A 17,661-nucleotide genomic window follows, 5' to 3' on the forward strand; every position below is an offset into this window, starting at 1 on the left:
GTCTCTGCAGCACACACATTCACTAGCTGAGCTATTTTACTAGCATTCAAACAGGTACACAACAATCTCTGCAGCAGGCACATTAACATGCAGTACCATCATACTGGGTTTGGAATCTTTATCTGCCGAGGTAACTCACTCGTTTACCCCAGGTGAGGTTTATAAAGTGCACAGTCCTCCATGTTTTACTAGGACTGGACGTTTAGCAGCATTTATAGAGATATTTAAAGAGGTTCTTGAATAGTCAGATGAAATAGAATTTGTGAAGTCCATTTCAACTAAACTCCCTTGAGGCCTTTCCTAGCAAGTACTATTACCCCATAATGTCCCTCATATCTGGCACTCTGTAATGGACAAAAGACTGACATGTGACCTAAGCGAAAGAGATTTTGAGAAGTTTGTAAACTGCATACAAATTATAATGTTGAGAAAAAGGAAACCAAAGCTCGAGGCAAGTGGTGCATTAGATTGACACAGCTAAAGCCGCTGTTGACTAAAGAATCCGCCTCTGTAGAGTGCTTTTATTTGCATGGTGTCACCTCCACGGCATTTCTATGTATTTCACGCGCATTCATTAACGCGTGCTACACAAGGCACATGCCCAAGAACGCATTGCCATGAGTGCCTTTAGAGACAAGAGCCCTTCATATGAGGACAGGATTAGAAAATCATGCATTGCGGTTCAAATGAGTGCTGGAAACCAAAAAATTAAGTGGTTTTCAATACAATTATCTCAGAGGAATGCTTTGTTGGCTGTATCCGAGAGTAAACCGAAGTGCAGGGTGCACAAAAGGCTCTATACAGTTGGTTAATGAGTGCTGCTTTCGATTTCCTCATTTAGGCGTCACCAGATGGACATTCATGGACATTTCTTGGGGCGGACGAGGGGTGCAGCTTTCCGACGTTCACGTACTTTGAGGGGGCAGTATCTGCTGTTCGCAGTGAGCACTCGCAGACTAATATATGGACTTTGTTCCTGCTTGTCTGGTTTTATTTTTGCTGACAAAAACACAAGAGGACACAGAGTTGGGTCAAATATGTTTTATAGACGTCTTTGCTGTCAGCTATGCCTCCCTTTAAGTGCCAAGGACGAGGTATCTCGTCCTTGGGATTACCTCCCCAGCGCCAAGGACGAGGTATCTCGTCCTTGGCATTACCTCCCCAGTGCCAAGGACGAGATAGCTCGTCCTTGGCACTTAAGGGGTTAATGAAGGAGAAAATGTTAGAAGGCTTTGCATGGTGAAATACTGAAATCACCAAAAAAGGCCTTGGCACTGGGGGGGAAACCCATGGCAGTAATTTGCAGTCCCCATTTTTGGGTGGAGCCTACAATTATTTCCCATCGGAATTCAGGACAAACATACCCGCCCTTAAGGGGTTAAGAAGGACAAATATTGGGTCATTAGACATGGCAGGAGTGTAAAACAATGGCTAAATGCATGTGGCCTTATGAATTTTATTTCACGGTTTGAAGTCTCCATAGTAGAGTTGTAAAACACACGGAAGATCCACTTACACATTACAGAACAAAGGTTTCTGCGTCACTGCTCCATCTCTCTGGAACTCTTTGCCCGCACCCATCAGAAAAGAACAATCATACACCACAGTCAAAAAGCTTGTAAAAACCTGGTTATTTGATAAAAACGAGTAACAACTGTAACCTACTGCTATCACTACTAATACCTGCTAATGTACTGTTTTCTTTTGCTTATTTACTGTACCAAACTGTGATAACCTCGGGTCTGGACGTTACAAAAATGTGAAAATAAAACAATCTGTGTTCAAACTAGAGCTGTGGTCAACTGTCTTGATTGCAAACGGGGCTAAAATCTTGTCTTCACCACTTAACCAAATTGTGTGATCTCAGCAAAGAATATAAGATCTCGGCAAAGAATATAATCGCACTGTCCCTTAACTCATAAGTGCCTGAGAGAGAACTATTTAAAAATAGCCTTGCTCACTGGTTTACTAGAATACAGTTATTGACAAAGCCAACAATTAGGATTTGTGCATAGTGAAAATGCTTTGCTGCAACATATTAAGCATTCAAACAAATATGCGTCGTTTCCAAACGTTACTCACCCGGAGCATCGTGGTTACAAGTGAAGTTGATTATTAAGAGGCATTTCAGCAAATTAATTAAAATGTATGGTCTTTAATGGCCGAAGAGAGGGTATGGTCTCTAGTTCCAACATCCTACTGATAGCAAAATTAGATTATGCTGCAGCAGCAAGAAATGGTTCTGCAGCAGCAAAATCTTTGCTATTGTGCTTTAGACAATGAACGTATAGATGAGCGAATGAAAATTAACAGCTCTGCAATACTATCTACTTTGCTGTATCTACAATTTCACCCTAATAAAACTATGCCTCGTTTAATCTAGCACTGCTTACTGGAGCTTGCAGTTTCACAGACATAGATACTATGTATAGACCTTAGACCATGTTTGTGCACTATGGTGAACCGGGGCCAAATACATAGCCAGTTAAATGATTCACTACTGCATAACCACTGAATTTGTCCATTTAGCCTTTCTTGCCAATTATTCTATTCCTTTGCGCATGCCCCTTAGCTGCACTTTACTCCTTCTAAACAACAAATTGGCATGACACAGTGTTTCATATGGCAAACTTGGCAGCAGTTTTATTTCCATAACAACAGAATTATTGTACACATTTTGTGAACTCCAGTCTGCAAGTGTGGCGCTTGCTCCGTGCCGGATTTCCCTTGCTTCCCCCTATACTTTTGTATAGTAGGCCCCCAACTCCCCCGACCCTTTGTACCCGAGCCTATCCTGCCCGTGCAGGTGTCGTGGGTGGGGAGAGCGCAGTTTTTTGGGGGGAAGCTGATCCTTATTCGTTACCACCAGACACCCTCGCCGTTTAGGCCCCCAAGAGCGAAGACCCATTCCGGTTTCTTTCTGGCTCATCCGGAGTCTATCATTTGTGCTTGGTTGCCCAAACACTGCCACGCCACTAAGTGGGTTTCCGCCCACTGTGGCTCCCCTTCTTCCCGTCTCCCTCTCATAACTCCAGCAATTTGGTACAAATGTTCCAGAAAAAGAGCTCCATTCCTTTTGCGGACAGGTGTACCCCATCTTTTAGAAAATACTCGGGCGTCTTCCCGTCGATCAGGCCATGCCTGATTTGATGGAAACCTCTGCCCCTGCAGAACTTTGCAATGGCCCCATTCAGCTTCCTCCTCGATTTCTCAACTGCTGAATGGTTCTCGGCCCCCCTCCATTGTGCCCTGGGAATAACCTTCGACCACATGATCTCAGCACAGTTGGGAGAAACTGAGATCTCCTGCAATGAGCTCGTAATGTCCTTCAGCAGGACCCCCCTCCCCAGGCTGGTCAGGTCGTTCCCTCCCAAGTGTATCACCAACACCTCTGGCTTTTGCTGCCTATTCAGTAATTTCTGCAACCGCCCCTTTAGCTGAGCCCACTTCGTCCCTGGCACCCCGTGCCACTCAATCCTGAACTCGCCGGCTGTCAGCTCCTCCTGCTGCTGAGTCCAGCTTGCCTTGGCCCTTGAGATGAACGAGTGCCCCACTACCCACACGGTGTGCTTCCTCCTTCCTTGTGCTGCTGGGATATGACAAGTGGAGGGAACGGCATGGTTAACTTACATTTTCTCTGGCCTGATATATCGTTTGTAGTATCCTGAAGACCATCTCCCCAACCTCTTGATGTCCTCCGCCCCTAATCCCCCCGACTGCCGCAGAGGTGGCGGCCCCTATTTGGAATGAGTGTGTCCCAAACCGGCCCCCGGTCAATCCCATCTTTTCCAATCCCTGCGCCATCACTTTTTTAAACTGGAAGCGGCTTAGTGCGGACCCGTCTCTGTGCAAGAGCCACGGAGCCTCTGATGGCAGCCGCTGCTGGAGAAAGTTGGCCACTGGCGCCACTGGGCATACTCTGCTTGTTTGGATGGCCTGTAGCGTTAGTGCCGCCCCCCTCTTTTTCTGATCCGTTTTTGATCTCCTCACATAGATGACCACTTGGTTGCTGTTGACCTGTACTTCCCTTAAGCGTAAAAGCCCGCTCCCCTTGCCGTCCTTGTTCTCTGGCACCAGCTCGCTGACCCCGAGAGCCCCAAAGAATGCCACCGTAAAGGCGGCCGTGAACAGTACCCTCTCGGCCTCGTCGTTACATACTGAGCCCAGACATTTAATTAACCCATGTAACTTTAAGATATCAACTGGCCGCCTCTCATCTGGGTTTGTTACGGATTGCTTTGCCCAACCTCTCATGGCCAGCGTGATGTAGTGTTCCTTGGTGGGGTCCTTCTCCCCCTTAATCTTGGCATAATGCGCTATGGCCGCCAAGTGGTATCCTACCCATGCCCGGGTCTTCCCCGTCTTCCAGCACCAACCCACAAAGGCCCGTACTGGGTTCTCAACCCGGTTGCCTGGCAGCACCTCTTCTTGGAATTGCGTAAACCGATGCCAACATGCCCTGTACCTCTTGGCTGTACCTGGCGCCAGTGCTGTCTCTACCAAGGAACTCAGATCACCCCAATAATCCCCCACCACTGTTCCTTGCTTCGGGGCCATTTCCTTCCTTGCTTCGGGGATGCTTTCCCGGAACCGGTCCCACTGCAAACGAGACAGAGAATCAGCGGCCGTATTTTTTACACAGGGAATGTGCCGTGCCAGGACTTCAATGTTCAAGCTTAAAAGACTTTTGGTGAGTTCCCCGAGTAGCCTTAGCACCCTCAGATTGCTAGATGACCCTGTGTTAATAATCTGGACCACTGCCAAATTATCCGACCACAAGGCAACTTTTTTATTCTCTAGGTGCTCCCCACACAACTTAAATGCCACTACTATGGGGAATAGTTCCAATAGCGTAATGTCCTTAGTGACCCCTTCCTTGTGCCATTCCAGTGGCCATGCCTCGCCACACCATCTGTCCCCCAAGATTGCACCAAAACCCAGGGACCCCGAGGAATCGGTAAAAAGCTTGAGCCTCTGACTGCTAGCCCAGTCTGCCCTCCAGATGGCCACCCCATTGGATTCCGTTAGGAAGGTGTCCCACATCCCGAGATCCTCTTTTACCTCCGTTCCCAACCGGACGTGCTGAGAGGCGTGTTGCAAACCTACTGTCTTTAGTTCCACACTTCTGGCAAACGCCCTGCCCAATGGTATTACTCTCCCCGCAAAATTGAGGTTTCCTGCCAGCGACTGCAACTCCCGCAAGGTCGCCTTGCTTTTCCCCCGTAGGTCTCGTATCCTGACCTGTAGCTTCTGTACCTTGTCCTGCGGGAGCCTACACTCGCCCTTTACTGAATCAATTTCAATCCCCAGAAATGTCAATGTAGTGGTTGGACCCATGGTCTTACCTGGCGCCAGAGGCACCCCCAACTGTCCCATCATCCCCTTAAATTCCTCCATCAGGGCCCTGCATTCTTCTGTCCACTTTCTCCCAATGAAGAGGAAATCATCCAGGTAATGCAATATTCCCCCCTCCTTCGTTTTTTGCCTCACTGTAAATTCCAAGAAGGAGCTGAAGGCCTCAAAATGCGCGCATGAGATAGCGCAACCCATTGGCAGACACCTGTCGTAATAGTAGTCGTTCCCAACTTTGAAACTCAGCAAATGGTAACTGTCTTTGTGGATTGGTAACAATCGAAACGCCGACTCTATGTCTGCTTTCCCCAACAGAGCCCCCTCCCCGGCTGCTTTTACCCTTTGCACCGCATCCTCCAGGGAGGCGTACTGTACCCTGCACAATTCCTCAGGAATGCCATCATTCACTGACTGACCCTCGGGAAAGGATAGGTGGTGGATCAGGCAGAACTGGCCCTCTTCCTTCTTCGGTACCAACCCTAGTGGGGATACCACCAGGTTGTCCATGGGTGGAGCAGGGAATGGGCCTGCCACTCTTCTTAGTTTACTTCCTTTTCCACCTTCCTTTCTACCACCTCTGGTTTCTCCAACGCTGAACGTAGGTTGGCCGCCTCATTCCCCCCCCCCCCTTGGCTACCTGCCCCTGGGATCTGAAAACCCCACCTGAACCCTTGCCACAACAACTTCGCATCCACATTATTGTGATATATATTCAGAAAAGGAGACATGGCAAGGAGGTTAACTGGCGTGGGTAATTTCCCTTTAATCACAAATTTGTCATTTACAGCTTCCCCCACCTTGCATAGCTTTGCCGGTATTTCAATCAACATTTGCTTTCTCTTTAGGTTTGCTACTGTCCTTGTGCTTGGCCTCGCCTGGGGTGGATCTGTGGGGACCGGCGCTGCCTCCCCTTTGGTGCTTGTACCTGCATGTCTTCCCATATGAGCAGTACCCCTCTGCAAACCTCCAGCAGTTCTCTTGCTCCCCCTGGTGGGCTTCTGCCCCATACACCCAGGAGGAGGGCCCACGAAAGGACCCCCTCCCCCGCTGCGTGTACCCCCCTCTGCCCCTCCATGCCCGGGACCTCTCCCCTTGCGGCTTGTCCTCTGGCTCCCTGGAGGGTACCACCTTGTCGATGTATCCCCCCTCCCCCTCCGACATCCAATTCGTCCCATGACATTGCTGGCCAAATTTGCATCTTTAACCTGGAACCCCGGTCATACTCCAGCCACCCCTCGCCGCCATATTTCTGATACAAGTCATGCACATACTGCTCGTAAGCTATCATTGCTAGTGCATCCTGGGGATACCTTTCCAACATCACTGACATGTACATCCTATATGCCTTGAGCCAATTGTTAATGGAGTGCTCCACCTTGGTGCTCTCCCTGTCCCTCTTTTCCTTCTCCTTCTCTGACAGCTCCTTCAACCCCCCCGCCCCCCAATGGGCACAATTCCTAATAAGTCGAAGATGTCAATAAATTCTTTCCTCCACAATCTCTCCTTGACGGCCCATGGAATATGCCACACCAAAGAATTCACTGTTGCTCGCATTGGCGCAAACCCTGGCATTGGTCTCCCATACTGGGTTGCCTGACCCCAGCTTCCCCCTGGTCCCCCGTTGGTCAGGCCTGTTGCTGGAAGCTGCGCTGCGCACTGCACCCCTGCCAGGACTGCCTCCGGCCCCCATCCACTCTGGCCCGCTTGTGCACTTGCCGGGGTCCCTGGAACCGGTGGTTGAGCCATCCCCGTGGTGCTAGGTGCCCCTGGCCCTTGTCTCCACCACTCCTGTCCCCCTGTTGCCCCTGCTGCGGCAACAATCTGTGATTGGTGACTGCTCCCCCCAGGCGGACCCACGCTAGGCAGACCGACTGCTAGAGAACCCCTGGGTGGGATCCCGCTCTTCTGTGGCAACTGACTTTTTCCCCCTACTTGAGACCATACCCGACTCCCATTTCCGCCCCAGGGCCTCCCCCCGCCCCCTCCCCCCAAGCCCTGGGCTGTCCCGTGCTGAGTCGCTGCTCCCCCACTAATCACCACTCCTTCCATCAAACTGGCATTAAAAAATTACATTTGGCACTTGACCACTTTTCCCCCATGCTTGCATGCATTCCATTACCATACCTTTCACCATCTCCAGGGATGTGGTTCCTTCCCCCAGCTACCTCCACCGTTCTGGTCGCAGGAGTGCTGGGTGGGCTCACACAGTTCCCTGGAGCCTCAGCAGGTGTAGGGGCCGTTAAGGCCACATCCTTCTGCGCCCTCCCCTTCTGTCGCGGTCCCTTGGTGCTGTTGGCCTGCTCCTTGCTGGCCTTAGCCTTCGCCGTCATTGTGCTCTTTCTCTTCTTCACACCTGGACCTCTTCTTCCTCGTCCTCCTCCACACTGTGAATCTCCTCTTCCACCCCCGTTGTTTCCCTGGCACAGTCCTGACACATGAGAGGTGAGCTCTCCACCAACTGGCTGTGTCCGAGCCCTCCTTGGCCCATTTGGGCCACCATTGTTGTCATCCAGTCCGGCCCATGTGTTGCTGCCGCCACCCTGGCCATTTCCAAAAAGGCTGCCAGATCCATTGTTTGTGGATCTCTCGCTGGGCCAACCGCTTGCTTCCTGTCCCCCTTGGGAAGCCTGTTGCTGTTCCCCGTGTTCACCGTCGTCTCTTAGCCCCTTGGTGCTTGCCTGCTTGTTATAGGCCTTTCCGTGTGTTTTTGGGGCCTTTCTCACCGGCCCGTCGATCCAGGCAAGTGGGCCTGTCCCTGGCCGTCCCGACTGCTCTAGGCGAGAGCGCCTGCCCGCCTGATCGCTTTCTCCCTCCGCTGCTTTGTTGCTGCCTGTTGTGTCGCGAGCACTTGCGGAGCAAGTCTGTGCGGCCCGCCTCCCGGATGCCCGCTCGGGCGTCTGAGTCCTTCTGCTGTGGCTGCGGCTCCAATTACAAGTGCTGCCGGTGCCCACGGCTAAGTCGTGCTCAGCCGCTCGCGATTGTCCGCTTTGTGTGCCCACCTCCTTTGCGTGGTGCCGTGGCAACCGATGAGTGCGCCGGCTCCTGTGGCGGAGGGACCCACCCGCGGGTGACCGCTCGGGTAGTCCAGAGCCTTAGTACGGGGATGCGGCCTCGTACGTACCTCCTGGTCTTTCCTTGGCGACGCTCCCCGGATCCTGGGCTCCTGCCCCGCTTTCGCTGTACAGCTGCGCCGGATCCTGCTCCCGCTGTCCTACTTGCTGCTGGGCTACTGCCCCGCCTTCGATGAAGCGCTGAGCCGGGTCCGCTCACGCTGGCTTCCTCGGTCCTGGGCACCTGCCCTGCCTTCTGCGCTCGGTACGGCTACCACGCCTGCTGGACAACGCAAGCGAACTCCTTCCTCAAAGCGCACCGACCAAACGAAATCCTCTCGACACAAACACCTTCCAAAACAAAATCCTTCTGCTACGGCGATTCTGCAGGGTCCCACTGCAGGAGCGAGATGATTCCGACGTTGGACCCTGCTGCTTATATGGCGGCTCGCCCCGCCCCCTTCCTTTGTTTAGCCCTTTGCGGGCTTTTGGGTTGTTTTGGCACCTCGGCGTCATTCCGCCCCCTGCCCTCCCCTTTCTCAGGGGGAGGGTAACAGGTTGTAGGCGACATGACCCTGCAGCGGTTAAAATGCTGCCTCCTCCATTTGCTTTTGTTTTTACTTTCCATCGTCAGCGACAAAATGTTCAAGCAGTTCTGGAATTAAATGGGACCTGTAGCACTTCAAAACTCAAATTATATTTAAAAAAATGGTTCCAATATAGCGTTATAGACCTGTAGCGAGGGCCATACCGGGCGTAATGGGCCTTGAAGACCAAGTTAAAGGCCCGAGCATAGGGCTTTTTTTAACGAGGAAGGAGGCCTCAGCTGCAGGTTTATAAAACTATTAGCACAGCCTCAGTATTATTTTAAATTAGAAAAAGAGATAGAGTACTAATACATGCTGCAGAAATTAATGGAAAGTAAATGCAGGTGCGAGTACTTATTCCTTGTTTTTATCAGGCAGGTAATTAGCATTGGGGGTGGAGTGTAAATGGGGAAAGTAAATGCAGGTGTATTTATTTTCTTTCAGGTAACTAATTAGTATTGGAGGGGTGGAATATGTAACTCTGAAAAGGTAATCCAGTTGTCAGTCATTTGCTGTCTGTATTAGGCAGTTTTCAGAACTTTTAGCTAGCAGGTGGGCACTGTTGGGAATCAACTGTAAATACACTTTATTTACCTTTGTTTAGTACATTTCCTTTTCGTGTATTGCAGCGTTTGTTTTATTTGTAACGTTTCCGACACAAAAGCTTTACTTTGAATGATTTGTGAGGGGGCGGGGCTATGTTATGCATGCACGCACAACAATGTGACTAATGAAGTATTGCTAGTGTGGATGCTAGCTAGGACGCGGGCGATGAGGAAGCAGAGGCAGCATACTAGAAAGTCGACTCTTCCGTTTAAAAGTGCAAATTCTATCTACCCTTTCAGATTTGTAATGTAAAGCAATGTAGTCTTGGGTATCACAATTTATGACATGTTGGTGGTCTCTTTTCTATCCTGCGTAAAGCATCACGTTATGCGGAAATTCTACAACTCTCGGGTAACTGAGCCTTGAATCCAGGTCTAAATCTCAAACAAAAGTCCATCAGCAAGTAAAAAAATAAATGCAAAGTTGTGGAATTAACATGCATCAGGGGGCCTCCGAGTGGCAGGGCCTGTTGCAGATTAACTTTTGCTCCATGTTTAGTCTGGCCCTGAATTTGGATAGCAGTTGTAAAGAACTCCAGGATCAGCAGGTTTATTTGTTGAGAAAGAACTCTTGACAGTGTGAAGTACCCCAGATAAGTGATCATGGTTAGGGAGTAGTTGAACAGTTGTACAACGTTTACATTGCAAGAGGCATTATATAATTGGAGTGTAGCATTGTCATACAGGAAGCATGAGGATTTGGAAAAAGAATGGGGTGAAGAGTTTTAATGGGGAGATTGATGGCTATGGGACAGACGGGAGCCAATGGATTTTGGAATCTATAGATGAAAAGAACGAGACAAAATCTTTAGCCGCCAGTTGAAAAGCTGGGAGTCAATGCAAGGCAGTGTGCGAGGGAAGAGTGGGAGTTTATAATCATCTGGTGGAAGAGAACACAAGATTCTGCTTGATCCAGCGATGGGAAGCGGGTAGAGATTAACAGTTTATAGGTCTCACCAAGTTTAGGGCTTTGATCTTTCTTCATTTTTAGAGAGGAATGTAAACAGTTCTTAGGGTTCAGATGAAGGGGCATTCAGAGATTGGGCCACGGTAACTGGGCAAAGCGTAAGACTTCTTTAAAGAAGTTTGGAATGCATCCTCAAAGTGTTAAAAGAAGCCTGAGGCAAGCAAGTAGTGGGATAAACTATGCCGGCTATCCATTAAAATTCTGTAAATGGGAGTGTGATAGAAAAGAAGGGCAGTGTGTTAAGGGCCGAGTATAACCTCTCAACTGGACATTCCATGCTTAGCAAAGAGAAGACAGTGGCAGTGAGATTTCACATTATTTATCAACATCTACCTCTCGGGGCTTTCGTTTATAGGTACGGCTAAATGGTTACACAGAGGGAGATAAAGAAGGGGTATAGCAAACTTACCTCTCAAAGCCTCCATGATGAGTTGAATGTTTTCAGACCACGGGTGAGCGCTGATCGCTGTATATATTCCTGGGAAATCCTTCTGCCATATCCTCTGTCCCACAGACCAAATGCTTCCAAGCTCTGAATTTGCCTGCCATAAAAATAAGAAGAGCACATCACCTCTCCAATCATCCATATATAAGCTATTTGTCAAATACTGTAAAAATGAGAAGATGGTGGTTGAAAACATTACACATTCTTATTTCTTAATAACGTGGTCCGTTTTAAGACAGTTGTACATGCATTTGGTTTAAAAAAAATGCTCTTGGTTCGCAGTGCAGTGTGGATGACTGATTTCACTGCACTACTACCCAACCCACATTGTAACTCAGGGAAGTACTTTAGTCAGGGAACCATTAGATCACTGTTAAAAGTGCCCTGGAAAAAACGAAGAGGTTCCATCCATGCGCTTTCTTAGGACATGTAGACTCCTACTCACAAAAGATAAGTGCCTATTGATCACACTTTCAAAATAAACTGTGCTGCCCATGAACTCCTTCACATCCATGGAAACTCTGGAGTGTTCTCTTTCAAAGTCTTCTATTCCTGCAAATAAGTAATTTGGGGAAGGAAAAACCAAAGTCTTTATTTGACTTGTGTCGATCATGGGTTTTTGTAACTTGTTTAGTAAACAATAGTAGCTGAATCATGGCTAGCTGCAAGGCAACATTTTAGTTCATTTTCTGATGTCTGAGGGGAATTACATGGTTACTTCGACCACGGTTTGAATTTTGTAGGTCGTACGAGATATATATATATATATATAAAATAAAATGTGCAAGTGTCACTGGCCATTGGCTAGTGATAATTCGACTCTAAAACAGAATACTATAAATATTTCCATATCAACTGATGGCTGTGAATCGTCAAACAGTTCAGACAATCGTAACGATAGTAATCAGAAAAGTCAGTCACACTTAATTAAATGCTCTACTGGTAGTTGGAACTCTGCTGTGCGCTGCCTCAGACAGCAGTGGTGTGAAGTCACAACTAAATAGTACTAGGATTTTATTCAGATATTGCAGAACTATATATCTTGCTTCAACAGGACGTGTGCGTGTACATCATATACTCACAGAGCGGATTGCTGGTGGAATTCTTTTCCAGAGGTATCTTGCATTATTCCTTCAATAATAAACAAACATTGGTTATTAAGTAAAGCAATGTTGATTAAAGACATTGGCAGAAGGACATAAGCAAAAGGTGGCAGGAGTTCCTCGTTATAAGAAGAGCTTAAGAATGTGCAGGAGCAAACCCAGGCCAGTACCTGGACATACACTAAATCATCAATTCCACAAATTCCTATTTCAATCTGGTCTATACGCCAAATGTGTTTTAAATTTGAAATGTTAAAAAATAAAGTTCAGTTTTCTTAAAGGATCTGTTGTAAAAATGGCTTGACTGTCACATGCACAAGGAACAGTAGTGCTATGCCATAGCTGAAAGGGCCCAATGGCACAAATTATAATCCACTGCCTAGCCATTACTTAATACACAATACGCTCCATGTCGAACAATTGCAGAGCTATGGTAGTATAACACAGACTGTAAATGGTGCCACAGGCACATTATTAATCTTTAGTAAAGCGTCCCATTTGGCCTAACACCAATGTGTGGTGAACACCAATATGGATATTTTTGCTAATGAAATCTGTATGTATGAGCCAATATTACAAACCTTTGAATTTTTTTACGGTGTGTATCATCCATCTGTTAATCAAGCAAACAACGCTTTTATTACAATGGACTTCTCTCCAGCCGATCAGCATGCAAGGAGTGGACAGCCTCCTCGGATAACCGATCATGTAGGCGTCTGTCCGCTGGTAACAGTAAGGATCACATGCGTTCCTTTCTTCAGCTGACCGGCTGGGGAGAACGCCAGTAAGAATATCGCTGCAGTATTCTAACCCAAACCACGTAACGGTTGCTACCTTCTACAACCATGAACAATTGTGCAATCTGAATAACCGAGATAGAAGTTAAAACTTTGGTGTATGCCGATCGACCGCCAATGTCAACCGCCATCATGGAAAATCAACACAGAAATGAATGACCGTCAACAACGAGAGTCATTGGACACTGATTGACACCAATCGTGAATGGTTAAGCCCACACGCCTTTGGGACAGAACTAAGACCCAGCTGAGAACAGTAGGAAAAAGCTTCGAACTGGCATGTGAATGTTACTAGAGTGAAGGACCACTGTAGATGGCTCCCCCATCGTTCTAAGAATAGAATCAAAATCAGATCTCTTTACCTGAAGAAGGGCGCAGCAAGAGCCCGAAATGCATAGTAGCAGATAGGTGACACCCATCTGTACAATCAAAAAAACAATCCCCATCGAGATATCTGGACGGTCAACATTTAAAGAATTTATATTGTTTGAAAGATCTGTATCTAATGTGAAAAAATGTCCCTTTGGATCCACATGAAATCAATGTCAAATGGAACATTGTGAAACAAATCAAGTGTTTTTTTAAGTCAATGCTCAGTAATGCGAATTAATTAGTATGAACCATTTATTTAATTTAAACTGAACCTGAAATCCTCTGGATGTGTAACTTTAACATAAAACCTTCTTTTAAAAAAATACCTTGTTTGGTGAAAATTCAAAGAATCTCAACAATTGTATTGTGTATAGTGTGCACTTGTTTGGTCCCCCTCCCCCACCCTGTCTGTTTTCGAGGAACCAGCCCCTATCTCACTTATCTAGGTCTGGTAGCACAGATCCCAACAAGGAGCACCTGCAAAATTACTGTAAATACAAACTCAATCGAAGTATTATATCTTAATAACATAAGGAAATTGAGGGCACCTCTGCAACCTATTGTTTTTCTTAATTAAAAGCAAGACATTTACAATTTGTTCTCACTAATTTATTGAATCATCACTAAATAGTGGCTATACGAGCTCATGTGATCAATTTACCAATTTGCAAGGACAAGTGCTGGCGTTAGGTTAGGAATATTTCTTAAAAAGCCCTTACAAAGCCCATTCTGATATGTACCATCTTTCCGCTAATTGTGTACATAATGACATACCATCTGCATCTCATCTTGTAGTCACCAACACAAAACATGCTATAACAAATTGGTAATAATTTTGATATACATTAATCTCCTACCAGCCCCTTCCGCACGCTCTTTTCAGTTCTGAACCCATAGTCCCTTCCTTTGCAGGTTAAGCACTCCGGACCTCACCTAGCATCCTAAGCCCAAAATGAAAAGTCCTCATTAACCCTCCTTCAAAGACAAAAAGTGAATGAAGGGCGAGAGAACCCCCAGAATACCCTCCGGCTTAAACGTTCCAAGTCACTGTGTTTGGTTCCATGTGATAATATCGCCGCAAAAATATCGCCGCAAAAATATCGCCGCAAAAATATCGCCATACGAAAATTTCGGCATACAGTTCTGCGGCGATATTACCCCATGGAACCTGCGGGGGACACCCCCGCCACCCCCATATATTTTAAAAGGGAGCGGGGGACACCCCCGCAACCTCCCCATCCATTTACCCCATAAATTATCCCCACCAAAAATATCACCTATGGCCGTTCCCGACGACCAGATGTATGGCGATATTTTTGGTGGCGATAATATTACCCGATACCTTGTGTTTGTGTGTCAGATTGAATTTAGGTCAGGACTCTAAATTTGCACTCACCACTAGCCATTTGTTATGGATAACGGACTCTTTGCGAGTAAGAAATGCAGTATTGAGAGTATGTGAAGATTCTGGGGGGTGTGGGAGTGAGACCTTTTATGCCTGCGTATTGACTTGCAACTTTTAGCTTTGATGTAGGCCACAAGAGGGAACCATTTTTTTAAATAAATTGGATTAGTCATGTTTTTCGAATATTTAACAGCTTTATGGCTTTCATGCCCTGCCAGGAAGGCAGACATGGCCTTTAACGGCTCGGCAGGCCAGTGTGAAGCGACGCTCTCAGCTCGGGCTGTGGGCCGTTAAAGGCCATGTCTGCCCAACAGGCAGGGCATGAAAGCCATTGCCACCCGAGGGTTGGTCCAGCGTGCAAATGGCTTTCACAATTTTTCATTGGCAGAGCCATGATGCTAGCACAGCCGATCTCCCGATGAAAAAAATGGAAGAAAAAAAAGAAATCCCCATTATGGCAACCAGACGGGAGGAGCTCTAGGACTAGAGCGCAATTACTGAGCATTGCCCTCCAGTCTCGCAGTTAAATGGAGGGGGTGGAGAGGCACATCTTGTCCCCGCGCAATGAAAACAAATGGAGGCACCCAGGGAAGGGGCTTGAGTGGCTGGGACAGCAGGCAGGGATTGTGTACTCACCCCCTGTTCCAGCCACCTGATGGCAGAGTGCCCTTCCCGAAGTGTGAATGTAAAATATTGAGGTTTTGCTATCAATATGTGCTGTGGCCAAGTATATGTTTTCAAAACGTCTACACCACTTTACTTTAAATGTGATTAATTATTATCACGTTATTACCAATTTTTCTAACCCTTCTCTCAGGACTCCCTGTGTCAGTGTTTTAAGCCTCCATGAACCTGGTGTATAGCAGGACAGACCCTTACAATAAATATAGAACAGTGCTCTAAAACACACCATGCGATTATTTTTTAAAAAGTATCTTGGGGGAGGCGAAGGGAACCAAACTTCTTACTAACTATGCTGCTCCTCACATCATAGAGTGGTTTCCAATCTGACAATATTTTGACCTTTGTTACTAGCCTAAGGGGCATCAACTTACTAATGCTTCCTGTTAGGCAGAATTATATGCAGTATCCTTTGGAAACACTACACACAATTAGGACTACAAGTGACAGTACAATTTCACCTTTGGTACAAGCCTGTACTGCAGTTATAGTGGTAGCAGTAGCGGAGCAGCCAGACTTATCTCAAGAGTAAGTGAGCAGTACAAATAGTTACACAAAGGACAGCAATTACTATGGTTCAGGCAAACACTGACTAAAGGTTTATAAGTAAAAGAACATATATGTATTTACTCAACAGTTGTATAACATTTCACTATTATAAGCAAGTTAAAAATCACAATCATAAATACACCACACCACTTCCCTTCCCTTACATTCCAGACAAGTTAAGCTCACAAAATGAAGTGGGAGCAAAATGGCACTCCAGCTATTTAAAAGGGACGAAAAGACAAAGTTATTAGAAATTAGGCAAAACCAAAAGGTAAGTAAGCAGGGCAACTGAACAAGAGGGACTTCAAGGTTAAAATCAGATAGAAAAGGCTTAGGGCCAAAGTCAATGGTTCAAAAATCTTTTTCTCAAGATAATAGGTTCAATGTAGTTTGCGGTAAAGTTCGTGGCACAGAATCCGGACGAGGTTGGTTGGTGCAAAAGTTAGTTCAAAGAGAAGAGAAGGACAAGCCCTCGGAATGGAAAAAAAATTCAAACACTTTCACTGCAGCTGAGCGAAACGCACAAGCGGATTTGCACAGTACCTTAAAACGGAGAGGAAGCTGTAGCTGAGGCGGACGTTCCTGGTGGTTCCTGCAGGCTCACGGTTCCTGAAGCGACTGTCGGACTGACACGAAGTAGGAAGACTGGAGGGTCCTGCGCCACCCAGGGAAGAAACCAGCAGCGGAGCAAAACAACAAATAAGGTGTGCTCCTTAAAACCCAAGCAGGGTCCAACCTTCCTGGCTATCCGGCTCACTGTAGCTTTGTACAGCGAATTCGACCAGAGGAAGGGTCCTAGCTTGTAGTTTGGGCGAACTGGTTGGTCCAACCAGCTCAAGGGAAGAAGTTTCCTGGAGTATCTTCTCGGTCGTCAGATTTGGAGATTCGGACCTGAAGCAGGGCTTCAACGGGCAGTTCAGTCGCTGTAGGGGTCCTCCTCTTCCAGTTCCTTGTTGGTTCTTTCGTTCCAGTGGCGACTCTGCCTTTCCAGTCCCAGACACCTGCTTTTTATGGAGTTTTCCCCCCCATTTATACAGCCTGGCTGTCAATCACACAGCAGGGGGCCTGGCCTGGCAAGGCCAGTGCCCTTTGCCAATCAGACAAGAGTGCGACTTGGGTTACTAAGGCAACCCATGGCAGGGGTCCGAAGATCCCTCCATCACATCCTACCCCTCTAGAATATCGGGCGCCTGAAGGAGGGCTTCTGTGCAGAAGCCCGCGAAAAGACAGCAAACAAAGGAATCATCCCCGGTTTGGCGCACAGAGAAAAACGAGAAAGACTAACAAAAAGAATGGCGAATAAATCCAGCCGGAACCAAAATAAAATGTATGGTCAAGTGGGTTTATGTTCGAAGCTACTATAATAGCCTGGAACAATACCACGTTTATATTATATAATCGTGGTAGGAACGTTAGGGTAGATACCACTGCCACCAGCCAAGTCTTAAAGTTAAGGGAGCGAAACAAGGCTCCAAGAGGCACAGACAAAAAGGGATAAGAGTTACCTTTCCAGTACTCCATGTAAGATGGGGTGTACTGGGTCTGCAGTTTAAAGTGACTATATAAAGTTAATGGCAACTTTACCTGTTTCTGGGGGACAGTAGTCAGCCCCAGAAAAATAGAGTCATTGGGAAGTCTCAAAGACAAACCTGTGTCGCTGCACTGAAGGTGATGTGTAACACACAAAAGTGGTGCCCTGGAGTAGGTGAGGGTCCAGTGCCCAAGATCACACAAAAAGTGAAAACACA

At 47.1% G+C, this 17,661-nt stretch overlaps 1 protein-coding gene across 1 annotated transcript in view; it reads right to left on the reverse strand.

Moving 5' to 3' along the window:
- Nucleotides 1-17,661, reverse strand: part of COPS8 (COP9 signalosome subunit 8) — a 248,396-nt gene that overhangs the window by 168,917 nt on the left and 61,818 nt on the right. Inside the window, exons 3-4 of the mRNA XM_069615984.1 lie at nt 12,089-12,137; nt 10,971-11,103 (exon numbers count right to left, since the gene is read on the reverse strand). Coding sequence (XP_069472085.1) covers nt 10,971-11,103; nt 12,089-12,137 — 182 coding nt within the window. The remainder of the gene's footprint in view (nt 1-10,970; nt 11,104-12,088; nt 12,138-17,661) is intronic.

Source organism: Ambystoma mexicanum, chromosome 9 (assembly GCF_040938575.1).
Source record: "Ambystoma mexicanum isolate Mex_15411 chromosome 9, UKY_AmexF1_1, whole genome shotgun sequence".
NCBI lineage: Eukaryota > Metazoa > Chordata > Amphibia > Caudata > Ambystomatidae > Ambystoma > Ambystoma mexicanum.